The sequence below is a fragment of the Abramis brama genome, assembly GCF_963993115.1.
Source record: "Abramis brama genome assembly, chromosome: 20".
Lineage (NCBI taxonomy): Eukaryota > Metazoa > Chordata > Actinopteri > Cypriniformes > Leuciscidae > Abramis > Abramis brama.
Genome location: NC_139982.1, coordinates 16,851,256 through 16,871,064, shown reverse-complemented (window position 1 = coordinate 16,871,064; position 19,809 = coordinate 16,851,256). Strand labels below are relative to the sequence as shown.

The window sequence follows — 19,809 nt, the reverse complement described above, 5'->3', positions numbered from 1 at the left end:
CTCGTGTTACGCAGCACGTTTGAGCTTTTGCAAGAACCAATGAGGTTCATTCTCGTGTTACGCAGCACGTTTGAGCTTCAGCAAGAACCAATGAGGTTCATTCTCATGTTACGCAGCACGTTTGAGCTTTTGCAAGAACCAATGAGGTTCATTCTCGTGTTACGCAGCACGTTTGAGCATTAGCAAGAACCAATGAGGTTCATTCTCGTGTTACGCAGCATGTTTAAGCTTTTGCAAGAACCAATGAGGTTCATTCTCGTGTTACGCAGCACGTTTGAGCTTCAGCAAGAACCAATGAGGTTCATTCTCATGTTACGCAGTACGTTTGAGCTTCAGCAAGAACCAATGAGGTTCAATCTCGTGTTACGCAGCACGTTTTAGCTTTAGCAAGAACTAATGAGGTTCATTCCCGTGTTGCGCAGCACGTTTGAGCATTAGCAAGAACCAATGAGGTTCATTCTCGTGTTACGCAGCACGTTTGAGCTTCAGCAAGAACCAATGAGGTTCATTCTCGTGTTACGCAGCACGTTTGAGCTTTTGCAAGAACCAATGAGGTTCATTCTCATGTTACGCAGCACGTTTGAGCATTAGCAAGAACCAATGAGGTTCAATCTCGTGTTACGCAGCACGTTTAAGCTTTTGCAAGAACCATTGAGGTTCATTCTCGTGTTACGCAGCACGCTTGAGCATTAGCAAGAACCATTGAGGTTCATTCTCGTGTTACGCAGCACATTTGAGCATTAGCAAGAACCAATGAGGTTCATACTTTGTGTTACGCAGCACGTTTGAGCTTCAGCAAGAACCAATGAGGTTCATTCTCGTGTTACGCAGCACGTTTGAGCTTCAGCAAGAACCAATAAGGTTTATTCTCGTGTTACGCAGCACGTTTGAGCTTCCGCAAGATGTTTGTTCTTGTGCGTTAATCAGGTTTGGATGAGCTTCGGTTTATGTTCGCTGATCAATGTTTATATGTGAATAAAAGCCTAAATTCAATCTGTTCATCATATAAATCTACTGAGTCACTTCAGAAAATTCTAATTCAAAAGTGGTAGTTGCATAGCTATCTATGGAGAGTACAGAAAGCTCTTAGATTTCCATCAAAAAAAAATTGTGCATAAAAAACTACATAAAATATGTATGCTCTAGAAAAAGGACAATGTGGCATATGACGACCTATCAAATTCAATGGACAGGTGATGGACTGGTGTCCACTTGCACAATGCACATGGTGACAATAGGAGACTTGAGAGATATAAAAAAGTGACAGAAACCAGCCTGTGGGCTAGAACACCCGAAAAAACCACAGTGCTTTCTGTGGGGCGTAATGAGAGACAACTCCAAACATCACACCTCCACCGATGCTCAGGGGCCATGATGAAGCGCTCACTGTCACACTGATACATGTCCCATCCTCCACTCTTTTGTGTGACACAAAAGACCCGGCAAAAGATGTCTTTCCCCCAATGTGAAACAGACAGCTGTTTGTCATTCAGGTACAATGTAATTACAGGAGGTATAAGGTAACTAACCAACGACGTACACAAAAAAACTTGACTTGTACATCCCTTGCAGGATTACATTCTAACATTGGATGCATCATGTGACATGACGTCTTTGTTTTGAAAGGAGTTCCGAGGATGATAAAATAACTTTGTTGTGTTGATTATAACACTGAAGGAAAGAACTGATATATTTTGGGTTCTAATTTGATGTTTAGTGGTATAAATAAAACAACAACACTATTAATATTATTATTATTATTAATAGCATAATATATTAAATGTAATATTTATAATTAAGATAATAATTAATAGTTTTGCAATTTCATAAAATACTGGGGTGTCAAATTACATTTTTTAAATCAAATCACACATCAAATTTGGCTGAGAAATTACCCGCAAAAGATAAAGTCATTATTGTGTTAAATGAGAAAATCATTAAATAGACATTACAAAAAATATCTTTAAATATAAAAATAAATATTTGATTTAATTCAACAGAATTTATTACACACACTTTAGACTACAACAGCCATGTTTTTATTTTTGCCCTGATATCTTGAATTTTAGGGGCATTCGACCTGCATTTTATAGGGTCCACATGCAGTGAGTTGTTGCCCTGCTTCATGTTCTTCACCAATCTACACCAATCAACCGTATGAAATGTAAGATGAACTTCGTATGCCATTCGAAGGTGGGCGCCCCCCGGGGTGGGTGCGTTAATTATTATAATTATTTATTTTTCCATAATTAACTAATTATTAAAGTCCCCCTGTGGTGAAAATCAAGGTTTTAATGTTGTTATATGTCTATGTCTACTGGCAGTGAACCAAAGACAGTCTCAAATACGCGGTTTAAAAATCGCTGGTGTTTCTGACGTCACAAGCTACCTTTTAACCAATCAGGTCAACGCGTGATCGTCAACGAGTGGATCTCTGAGCTGGTGTGAGTGAGTGGAGGCGGGGCGAATTTGCATATTCATAGAACCACATACTAAATGAGACAGGGGTGTAGAGTTACATTCAAGGCACTTTAAGGCATGACGGAAAATGTTTCAAGGAAAAAAGGCTTAAATAAGTCATTTTGGTGATCAAAGATGAGTTTTAAGGGATAAAATGATTGACTACAGGGGGACTTTAAATTAACATCCCTAATATATATATTAAATACTGTTTATAATATTATTTTTATATTCAGTATGTTCAATATAATATATTTCTATTCAATACATATCTATATATAAAATATACAACACAAGTCTTGACTTAAATCCATGAGCACTTGTGTGCCAGCCACTAGACTAGGCAACGACTCTGAAAAACTGTGATATTTTAGCTTGAATAACTCAACGTTCAGCTGTGTTTCTTCTTGATCTGGCGTCAAAGGTTGAGGATAAATAAAATTCCTACGTGTCAAACACAACGGGCCTAGAGCGGCGATATATCACATTAAACCAGAACAGATGACAACCAATAAAGGATAATATAGAGTCCAAGAGGCAATCCAAGTATCCTGCAGCCACACTGATCCATTGCTGTTGATAATCGCTGTATTTTCAATTTAACTCCAGAGTCTTTCAAATAGCGAAATATGACTAAATACGAGGACAGACGGAGGCTCTGGACCCGCTTCCGCTGAAAAACTACGTTGTGACCTCTGCACGGTTCAGCCAACCATCTTAGTTTTAATTAAAAATCTTTCATAACGGCAAGAATTATGGAAGTGCCGACTGGAAAATAGTTGGCGGTTGTGTGAATGAAATACTGCACACCAAAATGAGCAGAGACATAAATAAGGAGCACCGGAGCGTCCATCGCAAGACTATCCAAACAAGTCCTGTGGCCAGGTTTCCTTAAAATGCAGCAACTGTGAATGAATTACCAAAATTGCACATTTTGACATATATTGCTGATAAACTTCTAGAGAAGAAAAAATAAGTAGCGTGTTCTTTTCCAACAAGAGCCAAGGACACGGTAATGAACTCTAGGACAAATTTACAGTTCAGACACCCTGAAGTTTCCAATTTTGCTAATTCCGCTGACTGTTACAGATCGCGGCGTATAAATCACAGGTAAACGGTTTCCTTTTGTACGTAAACCAAACGAACGCTGTTTAAAAACTAGTTCCATGTGAACAGTTAATTTTATTAAATACATCAAGCTCTACAATTCGGACAGACCTCATTAAGTCAGCCGCACCTGACGCGAGTCGCACGCTTGCGAGACGTGGTCGGTGGTTCGACCGTGTGTTTATCACACTGTCAGGCAGAGAAATAGGTGGCTACGGCCAAGGCTAATGATTTAGAGGCAGCACTGGGGGTTTAAATATTACTCGCTGAGAAAAAGGTTTGAATGAAGGAGGTCCAGGGGCCAAAGGTGCGACATATAGCACCAACAGTTGTCAGCCGTACAAAGAAGCCCAGTGTGAAAGCCAATCTCATATTGCGGTGAGAGATCCCGCATTTAACGAGCCGCGTTCAGGGGAGAGGCACTCAGTCAAGCCCAGAGACAAGGCAGGGTGATCTCACCCCGCGCCATATACACAAACACTATTAGTGTTGATTCGCTCTGAGCCTTTTATGGTCCCACAAACCAAGGAAAATATGGGAAAGTTGTAGTTGATCCTCTCAACCTTTACAGATATGATAAATGATGTGCAAAATCATAAAATGAAACGTCTTCCCTAAAAATGAAGTTGAATATGTGTGTGTGCTGTTTGTGTGTCTGTGAGAAACATAAGCAAGAGTGACATCATTCACATGAAGTAGATACATTTTCAAGTAATGTTTTAAACTGTTAATAAATATAATGAATAATAAATGTAATGATTCATATTTGTAAGCAAGATTAGAATTAAGTGGTATATTTTGTTTTTATTTAACAAATGTGTAATAATTGTTTGTATATTTTTGTATTTATAATTTACATTTTTATAAATAAAAAAAAAGACATTTTGGGGGAAGAATTGTAATAATGACAAATAAACCAATTCAATACAGAATTACTGTTATTAGTGCTGTCAATCGATTAAAATAAATAATTAAATCGCAGATTTTTTTCTGTAATTAATTGTGATTAATCGCATCTAACATTAAAGTTTTTAAGATATTTTCTATATTGTAATAATTTCACATAATAGTATAATATATATATATATATATATATATATATATATATTAGGGGTGTGCAAAGCAGCCGGTATTTGTATCTGTATTTGTATTTGTTGAGGGGGGAAAAGTATTTGTATTTGTATTTGTATTTGTATTTGTATTTGTATTCGAGTAAAATTCAAAATAGGTGTAAAAATCATTTTTTTTTTTGCGTTACACTTCTAATTTACGTTATAGTGTAAGTATTCTTAAATTATATCCATTATAATAATTATGGATATGCAATATTGGTTGATGTTTTTCCATAAATCCAGCAATGAACATGTAACAAGGAACGTCATTGAAAAGAAAATAACATAACAGTAATTACCTATGTTAACGTTACTCTGTCAACAGCCTATTGTCTAAATTACAGAGCTAACAGAGCTACTAGTGTTGTCACGGTACCAAAATTTCAGTATTCGGTACCAATACCAGTGAAAATCCACGGTTCTCGGTACCAATTTCGGTACCAAAGCTTAATTTAGATTAAATTTACATGTATTAAAGTGTATATCACGGTTACAAAGATGGAAACTGTAGTATTAAAAACACTTTACAATAAGATTCAATTTGTTAGATAACATTAGATAAAATGACCTAACAATAAACAATAGTTATATACTGTCGCAATTATTCTCCTTGGGGTTAATTTAAAAATACATTTTTAAAATCAAAAGTTAACATTATTTCTGTTAACATTGTTTAATGCACAATGAATGAAGTGAACAAACATGACCAATCAAGTGTTTGTATTAAATAACATTCACAAACATTAATTAATGTTGTAAAAATATATTGTTCACTCAATGTGTTGATGTTAGATGCGCATTAAGTAATGTTAATGAATGGTATCTTATTGTAGTGTTACCAAATACAGGAGATAAAACTTGTTTTATTTGACTTGACTGTACTTTTATTTAATCCAAAACTGCATTCATATTTAATTTTAAAAGGGCTTTTTAAACCTGCTAAGAGTTATCCAGCCAAGAATAAGCCTAGAACAGCTTTTCTGATGGACTGATATTAATGACATGATGACGGCTTTTTATTTCATTTCTCATCTCCATAAATATATCTAGGGCTAGAAATCAATTAATTCTTTGCTGATACTTCCTCGTCATCATGGAGAGCGCAGTTCGCACCGCGTCTATCGTTGCTATGCAACCAACATAGGCGCCTGGAAAAACAAGCGCGCCACTTGCTTTCTATTATAAGCGCGCTTGCCGCGCGCCTACATTTGAAATCTGCACGCGCAAAAAACGCGCTATGTGAACGACCCCTTATGGCAACGTGACATTAGCCTAATCCAAAATATTTCCGTGTCATTTCCTCCTTTCTTATCAACAAGTGGATTTTTGATATAAAGTTTTTCTTGTTCCCGAATACAAATATTTTTTTTAAGTATTTGTTCGAAATAAGTATTCGTAAAAAACACATTATTTGTGCCTTTCCGAATACCGTATTCGGGTTCGGCTCCACCCCTAATATATATATATATATATATTTATTTATTTATTTATATATATATATATAAAAAATAGTAAAAAAAAAAAAAAATCCTCAATTTGGCATTTTATAATAATATTTGTATAATTTGATTACATTTATATTTAATAAAATGTAATCAAATCATACAAACTCTCTGCAGTTTCACTATGAACTCCTATGGGTTAAACCCTGGCTTCTTAAGTGTTTTTAGTGGGGTAAACTCACCACCTCCTCGTCCGACAGCTCCCGCCCTTGAATGCTGCTGCTGTCCCGCACTGCCTGCTGGTGCCCCTTACCCTTAATGTGACTGAACAGGTGGACCTCAGAGGAGATCTGCAACACAAACGCACAGGCCGGAGATCACAAGAGGCAATACGCCAAAAATAAAGGCATGGGCCTGAAACATACCAATCTACCACACAATACATTTCGGCATTATTCATGGACTGACAGTTCTCAGGTGTCAAGACATATGTTCCAACCCTTTAAAGCTAAATATGATCCCTTGATCCTGACAGACATCTGCAGAGCTGACAGACACATCTCATAAGAACTAAAAAATCTGAAAACACTGACGAATAACTAATAACTAAAGAGCTTTGACACCTTCTTTTCGAATGTATCAGCGCCCCAAGCACTGTTTTTACCAGCTCGAATATCACCTCTTGAGTTTGTAGAGCAGCTCACCTGTCCTGAAAACTCAAGAGGTCATGTGAAAAGCATAGAAGACTCCTACTCCATTGAATGTCTCTATTATTCATGTAATGGTTCTGTTCGCCGTGAGAAACCGAGGTGGTTAAGCTAAGTGCTAAACGATCTGAGCTGGTAAGCAAAAGGTTGACAGTTCAAACCCGATCTTGAACTACCACCATCAAAACATCTCTTTTTTTGGTGTTCCACACAAGAAATAAATAGGGTTTGAACTACATGCGGTGGAGTAAATGACAAAATTTTCATTATTGAGTGAATAACGGAAAAGGTTGCAAACCCCAGAAAAGGTGATCACTTTTGTGCATTTGAGCGACAGTTAAAGGAACAGTTCACCAAAATACATTTCACTGACTTTCATATTGTGGAACAAAACAGACGATATTTTGAAGAATGTTTTGGTTTTTTCCATATTATGAACCCATTATAGACTAATGTAACCCAAAAATGACAAAGGTCGTTTGAAATTGATCTACACAAGCTGAATGGAAAGTTTTTTTTTTTTTTTAAACCTTTTTTGTATTCTGTAGAAGATAAACATCGTACAGGTTTGCAATGATACGAGATTGAGTAAATGATCCGATAATCTAAAAGGTTGTGGGTTCAAACCTCAAAAAAGAAACTATCATTATTGTGCCCATGATTAAAACAATTAAAGGAATAGTTCAAAAATCATTTACTCGCCTTCATATTGTTCAAACAGATTTACAACTTCCTTCTGTGGAACAATAAGGAATTTAGTTTTAGATGGTTTTGTCCTTATTATGCAAGTCAATGGGGTCCGAAACTTTCAAATGGCAAAAAGAACATAAAAGTAGATTGAAATTAATCTACACAAGCTGAATGGGAAGATTTTTCAACTTTTTTTGTATTCCGCTGAAGATAAACATCATACAGGTTTGCAATGGTATGAGGTTGAGCAGACAATTTTATTTTGAGGTGAACTTTTCCAATAACGTAAAAGGTTGTGGGTTCATACCTATCAAAAAGAAACTATCACTATTGTGCACATGATTAAAACAATTAAAGGAATAGTTTACTCTAATAATTTACTCGCCTTCATATTGTTCAAACACATTTACAACTTCCTTCTGTGGAACAAAAAAGAATATATTTTTTTAGATGGTTTTGCCCATATTATTATAGTCAATGGGGTCCAAAACTTTCAAACTGCAAAAAGTACATAAAGGTAAGGAGAAATTAATCTATATGAACTGAATGGTAAAATTTCTTTGGTAAAAAAATCTTTTTTTGTGTTCCATACAGAAAGAAATTCACACAGGCAGGAAACCAACATGACGGTGAGTAAATGATGGCCTTTTCCTTTAACCTTACTTTAAGGGGACTGAACCTGAAAAGTGGCTTTGCATTAAAGTGACCTAAATGAAAAATTCGCAGCAGAATTAAACTTAAAAGTAGGAAAGTTTTTCCTATGGCAGGTGAGGACAACAGTATCTGGATGCTTGTGTTGTTTGTCTCCTTTGAGTACTGGAGTTGAGCCCACACAGGACAGTCTGTGTATAATGTCATTAGCTAGAGTGCTTCCTGCTGACCTAAAGATGATCTCTGGTGTCAGAGCCTGGCCAAGGTCATCTGACATTTTTAACAAGATTTCATTCTCCCCAGCGCTTAATCTGATGTCAGTTTGAAGCTCCAAGGTGTCTGGCCCCAGCTGCAGTAAAAGCTGGGCACGTCAGAGATAAATGCGGCCACTCAAAGATTTGTTGCCTGTCGCTTGAAAAGCATAATCACGCCCAGCTATTAATCTCCGCCTAGAGTTCATGTTTAATGAATGCAGTTAAATTCTCATTTACATGCATTCTCTATGAAAATCCTCTGAATCACCTTGTAGTCTGTGGTTTTATGTACTCTGCCTAGCAAAGCAGCAAAGACAGACTGTCCATCGTTGTCTGGAGCGTCCCAAATGTTCCTGGGACAGTATTCCTAGTCTCCCCCACTTCAACGGTCTTAAACGTCTTAATACCAATCAAAGTGATCAGAGAGAAACTCATAATGCAGTACCTACCACAACGTTACAGAGTGAGCACTGCTTCTTCCGCTCATAAGGGGTGAGTTTGGGAGCGTAGTCCGTGTTGGCGTGTCTTCCGCTGCTCAGCTCGGCGGCCTTCTCTTTCCTCTGCTCGATCTGCTCCATGTGTCTCCGGCTGCTCTCATCATGCTGAAAACACGTTCCACATGCTAGCAGTATTGTACGAGGTTTTCGGAAAAGGGGATAAATGGTGTCAGAAATGGGATTATGATCAATTACCTTCATCTGGATTTTCTTCTGTAGTTCCTCCATGGCCTCCTGCTGAGCAGCACTGAGAGCAGCCAAACGCTCCTCACGGTCCCTGCAGTGTGTATATTAAATAAGACCCTATTATGCAATTTTCTTTATTGTGCAATGTTGCGGTTTAAGCATGAAAAACGTCTGCAAAGTTACAAAGTCACCCCAAAGGGAGATCTCTATATCAGTGCGCACTGTTCCTGAACTCCCTGAAACACATTGATTGTACTCTTGAGTTTTCATCCAGGACCAAACATGTCACAATATTCCTCTTTTAAAAAACTCCCACCCAAGGCACATGCAAAATAAAGGGGCAAGGCCCGGTGAGTTGTGTTAGGTGTGTGTTGAAACTCGCTGTTATGATACGGGCCGTGATATTTCCAAAACACGCTCAAAGTGGTTGACCAATCACAACACACTGATCCAGCCGACCAATCAGAGCATACACGCTTTTTCAGAAGGAGGGGCTTCACAGAGACAGGAACTAAACAGAGCGTTACTGACAGACTGGGAAGAGAGGAGCTGCAACAATGTAAAATTTGGGGAAAATAATGTGTTTTTTTGAACATTTAAGTATGAAAACCTATTCTAGTAGACCCTAAATACAAAATCAAAAAAGAAAAATTTAAAACTCTTTAAAAAGCTAAAGAAAACAAAACATTCAAAAAGACATGACATCAAACCCATATAGATCTCAAAGCATTCAATTTATACAGGGTTTGTGTGACCTTCAAACTTAAAATTATTATAATTAATAAAATTGTTTATGTATTATTTAGTTACAATTTCCTCTTATAGTTTATATCGTGATTATAATGCAAGAACCAACATACACTAACGTTCAAAAGTAAGGGCACGATTTTTTAAATATTTTTTAAAGATGTCACTAAAGATGTCACAGCTGCATTTATTTGAAAACAAACAATACAGTAAACAGTTCTATTATTTATATTTACAATTTTAAAATGTAATTTATTCTTTTCATCAAAGCTGTATTTTCAGCATCCAGTCTTCAGTGTCACATGATCCTTCAGAAATCATTCTAACATTCTGATTTGATACTCAAGAAATATTTATTATTATTAAAAGGGCTTAATATTTTTGTGTAAACTAAGAGACATTTTTAAGGATTCTTTGATGAATAGAAAGTTTTAAAAAACAGCATTTGTTTGATCTTTTGTAAAAAATGAATTTACTGTCACTTTTAATAAGTTGAATGTGCCTTTGCTGAATAGAATTATTAATCTGAACTGTAGTGTATATTTTGGTTAAGAGTTACACATTAAAACATTCCCTAAACCAGGCAGTTCCTCAAAGCCTATTCCTCTGGGTCTTTAGCATTGGCCTTGTGTCTTGCTGAATCAGTATTTTGGTGTGTTTGGCAGGACACGATGCGGACCTGGCTCTCTCTCGTGCTGCGTCTTCCCTCGCCCTCTCTTTCTCCTGCCTCTGCTGCTCGATCCTAGCCTCTTGTTCCCGTCTCTTCATCCGAAGCTCCTCCACACGTGCCTGTCGCTCCGCCTCCAAGACCCGTTTACGCTCCTGAAAAAGAGCACACAGTTACACATTTAAAGCTCGAAACAAATAAGGGGAACACCGAGACTAGTTAAATACCTGAACGGCTTCATCCCTGGCTTGTTTTTCTTCCTGCCTCCGCTGGCGTTCCTCCTGCAGCTCATTGAGCCGTTGTTCGTATTCGTTTAGTTTAGCCAGGACATCGTGCCTCTTGTTCTGGGCTTCCAGAGTGTTGATGAACGCGATCTCATTCACCTACACAAATCACCAACATAAAACAAAATATGCTTAGCACAGAGATTTCCTATTGAACTACATTTAACCTCTGGAGCTCTTCGGTCATTTTTGACCGAAAAATTTTACTTTTTTTTTTTTTTTCATCGGAATGGTACAAAACTTGGTAAAGGTTTTGGCACTTGCTATGTGAACAAAAAATAAATAAATCATGAACAGGTTAAAAAAAAAAAGTCACACTTGTGCTCCTCGCGGTCAAAAATGACGGCATTGGAAATGAATGGGAGACGAATTTCATCTAGTAAAAATGTTTGGTACCGCGGCCAAACAAAATCTTACTGAAAGCTAATTTTTTGAGATATCAGACTCAAATTTTGAACACAACTTGTTTAGATGTATGGCTTTGATTTTCTCTTTGAGTAAAACATGTTTTTAAAAATATATATTTCATATAAAAATTGAAAATAGGTTTGTTTGTATTTTACACATTTTTCATAACAATAAACATAAAATTCTGTAACTTTTTTTAAGTTTTAACTTTTTTCACTTCAGCAATAATCTGCCAAGTTTCGTCTTTGAAAAGAGATCAAACTTAAGTCTGTGCTCTAAAGCATTCAAGATTTATGACAGTTTAAGTTAGAAATTTAATTTTCAGGTCTATGCTAAAAAGGTTAATAAATGGATTATAAATATAGTGTAAATATAATTTACTACCATAAAATCCCCTAAAAGTACAACAAAATTAAATAAAAAACATTATCGAACTAAAATATAGTAAATTAATTTAATATACAGTACCAGTCAAAAGTTTGGAAACATTACTATTTTTAATGTTTTTGAAATAAGTCTCTTATGCTCATCGAGCCTGCAGTTAAAAAAAAAATAAAAATAAAAAAAACAGTAATATTATGAAATATTATTACAATTTAAAATAATGGTTCTCTTTTTTAATATATTTTAAAACGTAATTTATTTTTGTGATGCAAAGCTGAATTTTCATCAGCAAGTACTCCAGTCTTTGGTGTCTTATGATCCTTCAGAAATCATTCTAATATGATGATTTGATACTCAGTTATTATCAATGATGGAAACAGTTGTGCTGTTTAATATATTTTTTTGGAATACTTTTTTCAGGATTCATTGAGGAGTAAAACGTTAACAGCATTTATTCATAAAAACAGCATTTATTCAAAATAAAAACATTTCTAACAATATAAATCGTTACCATCACCTTTTATCAATTTAACGCATCCTTGTTGAATTAAAGTACTAATTTCTTTAAAAAAAAATAGTTATTGTTCCCAAACTTTTGAACGGTAGTGTATATTGTTACAAAAGATTTCTATTCTAAATAAATACAGTTCTTTTTAACTTTTTATTCATCAAATAATCCTGAAAAAAGTATCTCAGGTTATAAAAAAAATATTAAGCAGCACAACTGTTTCCAACATTGATCATAAATCAGCATATTAGAATGATTTCTGAAGGATCATAAGACACCAAAGACTGGAGTACTTGCTGATGAAAATTCAGCTTTGCATCACAAAAATAAATTACATTTTAAAGTATATTAAAAAAGAGAACCATTATTTTAAATTGTAATAATATTTCATAATATTACTGTTTTTTTTTTTTTTTTAACTGCAGGCTTGATGAGCATAAGAGACTTCTTTCAAAAACATTAAAAATAGTAATGTTTCCAAACTTTTGACTGGTACTGTATATTCGGTAATTTTTGACTGACACAGGAAGAGCACCAGAGGGTTAAACATTTTCTGAAGAAAATCTCCAAGTTTGTGCAATCGGAATAGTGATATCACTACGGTTTGATCAGTTTTAGCCTCTTAGGAACTTCTGACCTTCGCCTCTTCTTCCTGTGCTTTCTTCACGATGGCCTGCAGTTGAAGCTCTCGTTTGAATTCAGCATGAAGCAGTTTCTCCTCCATCATCTTTCTCCTCTGATCCAACAGCTCCTCTTTCCACTTCCTCACCTCCTTCTCCTGAGACACGAAAAGATCAAATCCCGCCAAAGTGATGTAGAAGTCAAACTTGTCAGGAGTGTGAATGACACATGTTAGTGGTCCACTTCAAGTGCAGATATATAAACATGCGATATTGTCTTAGATCTCACTCCTCATACAAGAATGGAGCAGAACAAAAACAAACATTCTTACCAACATCAGTTTTATGAGTCTGACCAAGAGTGAATCACCCTGAACGACTAAAATGGCTGTTAAGTGATTCTTTCAACATCTATGCGAATATGATTTCCCCCTGTGGCCGAGGCAGGCTAGCAGAGGCTAAATGAGCTGTGTCTACAGGTGTTAAAGGGAAAAACATACTCTTTCCATGAGTTTCTGCAGCTTGTGGGTCTTCTCCTCTCTCAGTTTGGCTCGGAGCTGCTGGGCTTTAAGTTGCTTCTCCTCATGCTTCTTCTTCGACTCCGCAATGGTTCTGACAACAAACAGACAAACCCATTTTGATGTTGCCAATCCATTTTCACATGATATTCAGATTAATTAACCACGACTAAAATTACAAATATCCATTTACTAAACAATGCCCTCAAATGAATATAAATAAATTATGCTTTCAAAGACATTACACTAGATGGCAGATGAAAGCATTACAATTGACATTACAAAAAGGTGATAAAAGATTTAAATTGAATGCCTGGTGTGTAAATGGGCATGATCGATTTTTTAAATATAATCGACTAAATTGACTAATTTAATTGAGAGCCATAAGAATAACATGTTTACATTTGTGATTGAACACAATGCTATCAGCATCACTAAATATTGCAAAGTGTAGGATCACAATTGAATAGAAACCCGTTTCAGACACAAAAAAGTGAAAAATTCTCAAAATTCTGACTTTATTTGTAGCAAGTTTTGAGTTTACAAATCAGATTTTTTCCCCTTTGCGATTGTGAATTCATGTTCCAGTTCTGAATTTTTTCTTAGAATTGCGTGTTTAGATCTCGTAATTCTGCGAATAAAAAAAAAAGGTAAAAACTGTGAGATGTAAACTCACAATTTACAATTGTATGGAAGGATTGTACAATTTTGAATTTGAGTTCAAATCTAACAATTCTGGGGTTTTTTTGTTTGTTTTTTTCATGTGAATTTGTTGCAATTCTGGTTTCTTGTTTTTTTTGTTGTTTTTTTCACAGTTTATTGCTGTTTTTGTTTTGCAACTATTGGCACCTAATAGAATTGCAGTCTTTTTGTTTGAGTTAACATAACAACACTGTGACAAAGGTGTGAGTTTGGGAACAGAACTACCTGTTTTCCTGAACAACAGAAGATGGAATGAGCATTTGAAAATTGTTTTAAACACAATTTCTGCAATTCTGTCTAGTGATGGAAATTGCATATGTCACTTAAAGCTGCAGTCTGTAACTTTTGGCGCTCTAGCGGTTAATAAACAGAACTGCATGCGTCTCGCGGAAGAACATTGTAGCCGGAGCTACTTCTCTCCGTTTATGTCTATGACGAGTCACGAAGGTACTGGGCTACTCCGCAGCGGTACGACCCGTACCAGTCTAAAATAGTCCCAATATAAACACTTACTATAGGTGTACCGTAGTGATTCAGGATAAGACAAAAACACGGTTTGGAAAATGGATTCATGATGTACTCTTATTATATACATTTTTTACATTTAAACAAAAAAAAAAGTTTTTTTAAAACTTTACATTTACATTACTAACATTTTTGTCATGTACTTTGGAATCAGTAAATGACTGCAATTTGTAATTGTAATCTACCAAGCATTGATCTAATGAGAGTTAGATGAAGCTGCAAAATTACTTATAGTCAAGTCAACATCAAAAAAAGTATTAGCAGATTGCAGTTGCAAATTTACTTGTAGTTCTTGTTCGTGTACCATCTAAATAAAGTGTTACCTTATTCTGTAACAAATGAGACTGTGTGACTTTGTTACCGTTTGCGTGAAGGAGAGGACAGCTTCTCATGCATGTGAATGCCATGGCCCGGTGGGCGGGCTGGCTCCTCCTCCACTATGTCGCCCCAGGAGGTGCTCTGACGCCAGGGCTCTCGAGCTGTCAGAAAAAGCAAAGTGATGTAATAACACATTTACAAGAAGTGTTAGACCGATATATCATACCTGTCATTTTGAGGTTATCAGCATCCAGTTTCGCAAGAAAAGCAGTTTATGTAATTTGATTAAATTACATGATGTCCAGAGGAAAAATGCTTGTCAACAGTAAAAAAGTTTTTAAAAAAGATGACAGAAGTAGTAATTCAATTGTTATTATATGTCAAAAGTAATAAAGACGTTTTTCAGAAGTAACAACAAAATGTACCATATTACTTTTCCAACACTGTTGTGTCAAGTTAACTACTTTTGAGAAAATATTGTGGAAAATAAAACCAGTGCCCAGTTCATTTTCTTGCTTTAAACAAAACTTATAGACTTACTGTACAACTTAGCAATGCAGATGCTAATTACATACTTACCGTCATAATCAGCTAGCATCTCGCTCCAGTCTAAGTTCAAGCCACAACTTCCACTCCCGATACTTGCCTTTAAGAGAGCAAAATAACAAAAAAATGATACTAAATCCAGAAAACATTAAACAAGCTAAGAAGATGTATATATCATTGTAATTACATTACTACTAGGGTTGTTGACTTACAGAGAAGTCGCTTTCATTGTCCGTCTCCAGTTCATTGTTCTCCGCTTGGATCTCCCGTGTCAGCTGTTCCTCCTCAGCGATGGCACTCGCAATTGCCTCTTCGTTAGCTTTTTCCAGGCGGTCGGCCAGCTCTTCCTTCTTAGCCAAAACTTCAGCCATGGATTGAGGCTGACAACAGGCACAACAAACTCGCACTGAGCCATTGAAGTCACCACCCCAAACAGAGGCACGAAACGTGCAGTACAGCGCCAAGTTAGCCACATCAGGCTTTTGAGGACATGCCCAGGCAACTTCAATTAAGACACGGTGCAATCAATTTAAAACTTTCTCTGAAATTAGGCTAGACTTGAATTTCTGTATTTCAAACATTTAATGCAATCAAATTTTAAATGTTTGGTGGAAGCCTGCATACCACAAAACTTTACAAAATGCAAAAGATGTTTTAAGAAACTAAACAGAGACCAAATGAAATGATAATACAGTCAGGCACACGCCATAAACACAATCAATCGCAAAAACCACACAAGGGGAAGCATAACGAAATCATGCAGCATACAGCCACAATAAAGATGAGGAGATGGGATAGTATTCTTATTCGGTATATATAAAGGCAAACTATGCAGTTTCCATTTTTCTCAAACAGCGACCTCTAGAGTCGCTGTGGAGTACTTGTATTTAACGTTACTGTCGTAAATACCACTCACGCAGAGCCGTCTCTGCATTCTTCTGACTGCGCTTTCTTCGTTTTCTCCGTTGACTCTGCCATGATTCACATCTGAAATGCGTGCTAGTGTCTTCCATAGAGGCTGCTTCATATGTTGTTGATGTATCCGCTTTGGGATGATTCGCCCTACTACGAGTTTGTTTACCATCGAAATGATTTCGAAGCTGTTCTATTAAGGTACAAATCTTGCACAGTGTGCCTTTAAGCAATAAGGTATGAGAGGCCATGTTGTAATGTTACTATAGTCACAGCTTAAAGACGTTTTTAGCGATTCACTGCACTCTCCACATATGTAGTTCACTTGACAAAATGTGTTAATTTGGAATGATTTGTAAACACTTGTGTCACACAGATCAAGGGTTTTAAGTAAGATGACATTAGGGATGCTCCGATATGAATATTTTGGCCGATACCGATAACCGATATATTGGCCGATAAATCAAAATCCAAATTTTTGTATTACATAAATTTTATTTTTGAGAGCCTGATTACAAAAACAAAAGTCTAACCATTAAAAGCTATGTCCCAAGCACACAATTATAATGTTCTCTTTAAAATTTTATATAGCTTATATAACAGACTTGCACTGCACATGTCCACTTAACTGTTTTTTTTTTTTTTTGTGTGATTCCAATCATATTTCAAGCAATTCAAAACCATCATTGTGAACAGTGCACATCTTAAGTGTCTCAGCTGAAGGAAATATCCATAATCTATTAGCTTTAATATATCAGACGAATTTTATTAACGGGCCAATAACGATAACATTAAAAACAAACGTATATTGGTTGATACCGATATGGTGGCCGATATATCGTGCATCCCTAGATGACATAATGTAATTGTGTGTGTGTGGTGAGAAGAAGAAGAAGAAGAAGAAGAAGAAGAAGAAGAAGAAGAAGAAGAAGAAGAAGAAGAAGAAGAAGAAGAAGAAGAAGAAGAAGAAGAAGAAGAAGAAGAAGAAGAAGAAGAAGAAGAAGAAGAAGAAGAAGAAGAAGAAGAAGAAGAAGAAGAAGAAGAAGAAGAAGAAGAATTATATATTGGTTTCGATTTGGTCAATTTAAAGCAATGATTCTTAACCAGGGGGCCGCATCATGACTTGAAAGTATTTTAATTAATTAATTATTATTAATAATATATTAAAACTCTAATCTAAATTAAAATGCTAAAAAGACATAAAATTAAGATTTTTTTTGTTGTCAAAATGCTTATGAGAACCATTGTAAACAACATTTACAATACGTTCATGTTTTCTTAACTGTCACAATAATGGCATTGCAACGATCACATGCCTAGCACGTATTTTGTGTCACAAAAGAAGATATTTTGAAGAACACTGGGGTCTAAACAACATTGGACCCCATTGACTTTCATTGTGCGGACAAAAAAATTCTAAATATCTTCTTTTGTGTTCTACAAAATACAGTTTAAAACGACATGAAGGTTATGACTATTTTCATTTTTAGGTGAACTACTCCTTTAAGATGACCAAATACCCTGTAAAGCCCACATTAGGTGGCTCTAGTGTTTTGGAACACAGTTACCTGTAGGCAGAGGAGTTTATGTTGATTTTAGGGTGGTAACAAAAGAGGGGTTTGTTGAGGGGCAATTTTTTGCAATACATTCCTTCCATGGGTGCACCTGTGAGTCTTCATGACTCGTGATGACTGGTAAATTGCCAAAATATTTTGGAAAAAGTATCCTACCCACTGCCATCAGAGGGCACAACACTTGACCCCCATTTTCAGAACCTGATGAGTGAACAGTATGCAGAGTGCCAATTTCAGAAGGACCGTGGGAGAAGATGGAGCCGCCCGGAGCTGCGCTGAGGTCAGTGTCAGACGTCATGCTAACAAGCATAATAAGAGGTGGATTTCTCTCAACAGTGCGCCTGCTGGTCTTAGATCTGGAGTCTAAACAGAGCAGGGCTTATCTGACCCACCCAGAGAGGTGGTGTCTGGACCTCGGAAGCAATGATTCCGGATTCCGACACGACTGAGATTGTGCTCCTGTCTGAGCATTTAAACCTCATCCATCTCCATTGTTTCAGACTGGGTTTTGTACAGAGGCCAACACCCGTTGAGAAATGGAAGCCGGTCGCTCAATAGAAAATGCTGTGGGTCTAGCCTTAATTAATCCCTTTGAGGTTTCTCTTAGAAAGGGTGAGACAGGAGATAAGCGGAACGCCACAACAGGAGTTGCCATATCATTTTTAGAGCCATCTCGTGTAAAAAAAACTAGGTGTCATTTGGCATACATCTGTGGGTCAAATAGCAAAATCAATCAATGGTCTTGAACTTGAAGAAAAGTTCAAGCAAAACTGCAGCTGGTTGGTTGCTGGACAGAATTGTGATTTTTGTACTTGGATTTCGATCTGGTATCTGTAAATTTAGATACCCCTTTTCCACAGACAATTTGGTTATTCCTCTTGAACTAAGAACTAATAATATATTGTAATTGGTCAGAGGAGAAAGGGGCCAAATCTCAACAGAGATCTGCAGATCCCCTAGCCATGCACCGCGTCAAGGAAAAGCACCATTTTGGTGGAAAAGGGGCCTGTTTGGTGGCATTTTTTATAAATGTAGCAAAATTTTGGGAGGTCAAGGCTCAAAGGGAGGTCAAGGTCAATGAGAGCCCACGGGTTCAAAATCAGTCAAGTCGTTTGAATAGTGCAGGGGACACTTGATAAGCCCAAAATAAAAACTTGAGCAACTGTGGCAACTCTCTGAAAACACTGGGCCCTCCTGTTCTTTACTCACAGTGGATACTTGCTCACCCCCGTCATCACGCACACACATATACGCCCTACTTGCTGAGAGAAAGGAGGAGGGAGGGGGTAACCCTGCCTAGCCTGGAGGTTTTTGGGATTGACTTTGTTTAGGCGGCAGTCCTGACCCTGGCCTGTGTCTCTCAGCACTCACAGTAGAAAGTTCTGTGGGGTCCAGCATGCTCTCCAGTGTCATCACTGCCAGGGGAATGTAGACCGCTGCCTCCGCTTTTGCCGATGGTGCCGCGACCTTCCACACCGACCCCTCCGTCCCCTTCTCTTCTTTGGCTTGCCCAGTACTCAGCTCCTCCAGTTGGGAAAGGGATACAGGAGGAGGGTCTGGGTCGGAAGCCAAGTCTGAGCACTGGGCCTGCGAAGGCAGAGAAGTAGGGGGTGGCACGGGGTCGGAAATGGGGGGTGGCGTTTCCTCAGAGGGGGCGCTGACACTCTGCCCTGGCTCTTCAATACTTTCTGCTGGGGGCTGCGCAATGTACACACAGATGAATACACAAATATGAACACATGCATGTCATGGCACTCCTTGCCGCATCTGTATGACAGACCATTTGGCAGATAAAACAAACACAACTAAAGAAACACAGCATGCTAAATAATTACACAACATCATGCATTTCACAACAAACATGTAGCATACCAAGAACCATACAATCAAATACCACAAGCATGCAAACGATTCATTTTGAGTAACTACAGTCTCAACTACATGCTATTTTAAAACCCTAGCGAGCTTGCCTAGAGGACGAATTTCAAGA

At 37.1% G+C, this 19,809-nt stretch overlaps 1 protein-coding gene across 7 annotated transcripts in view; it reads right to left on the bottom strand.

Moving 5' to 3' along the window:
* Positions 1 to 19,809, bottom strand: part of scaper (S-phase cyclin A-associated protein in the ER) — a 106,668-nt gene that overhangs the window by 67,230 nt on the left and 19,629 nt on the right. For 2 of the 7 annotated variants that reach the window (XM_084094986.1, XM_084094988.1), the window contains exons 9-19: positions 19,191 to 19,517; positions 15,546 to 15,713; positions 15,367 to 15,433; positions 14,831 to 14,948; positions 13,225 to 13,336; positions 12,742 to 12,882; positions 10,748 to 10,903; positions 10,533 to 10,675; positions 9,116 to 9,197; positions 8,873 to 9,025; positions 6,364 to 6,471 (exon numbers count right to left, since the gene is read on the bottom strand). In XM_084094986.1, the coding sequence (XP_083951112.1) occupies positions 6,364 to 6,471; positions 8,873 to 9,025; positions 9,116 to 9,197; positions 10,533 to 10,675; positions 10,748 to 10,903; positions 12,742 to 12,882; positions 13,225 to 13,336; positions 14,831 to 14,948; positions 15,367 to 15,433; positions 15,546 to 15,713; positions 19,191 to 19,517 (1,575 nt within the window). Of the gene's footprint in view, positions 1 to 6,363; positions 6,472 to 8,872; positions 9,198 to 10,532; positions 10,676 to 10,747; positions 10,904 to 12,741; positions 12,883 to 13,224; positions 13,337 to 14,830; positions 14,949 to 15,366; positions 15,434 to 15,545; positions 15,714 to 19,190; positions 19,518 to 19,809 lie in introns of all 7 variants that reach the window. The other 5 variants (XM_084094990.1, XM_084094987.1, XM_084094991.1 and 2 more) reach the window with 3 other exon arrangements.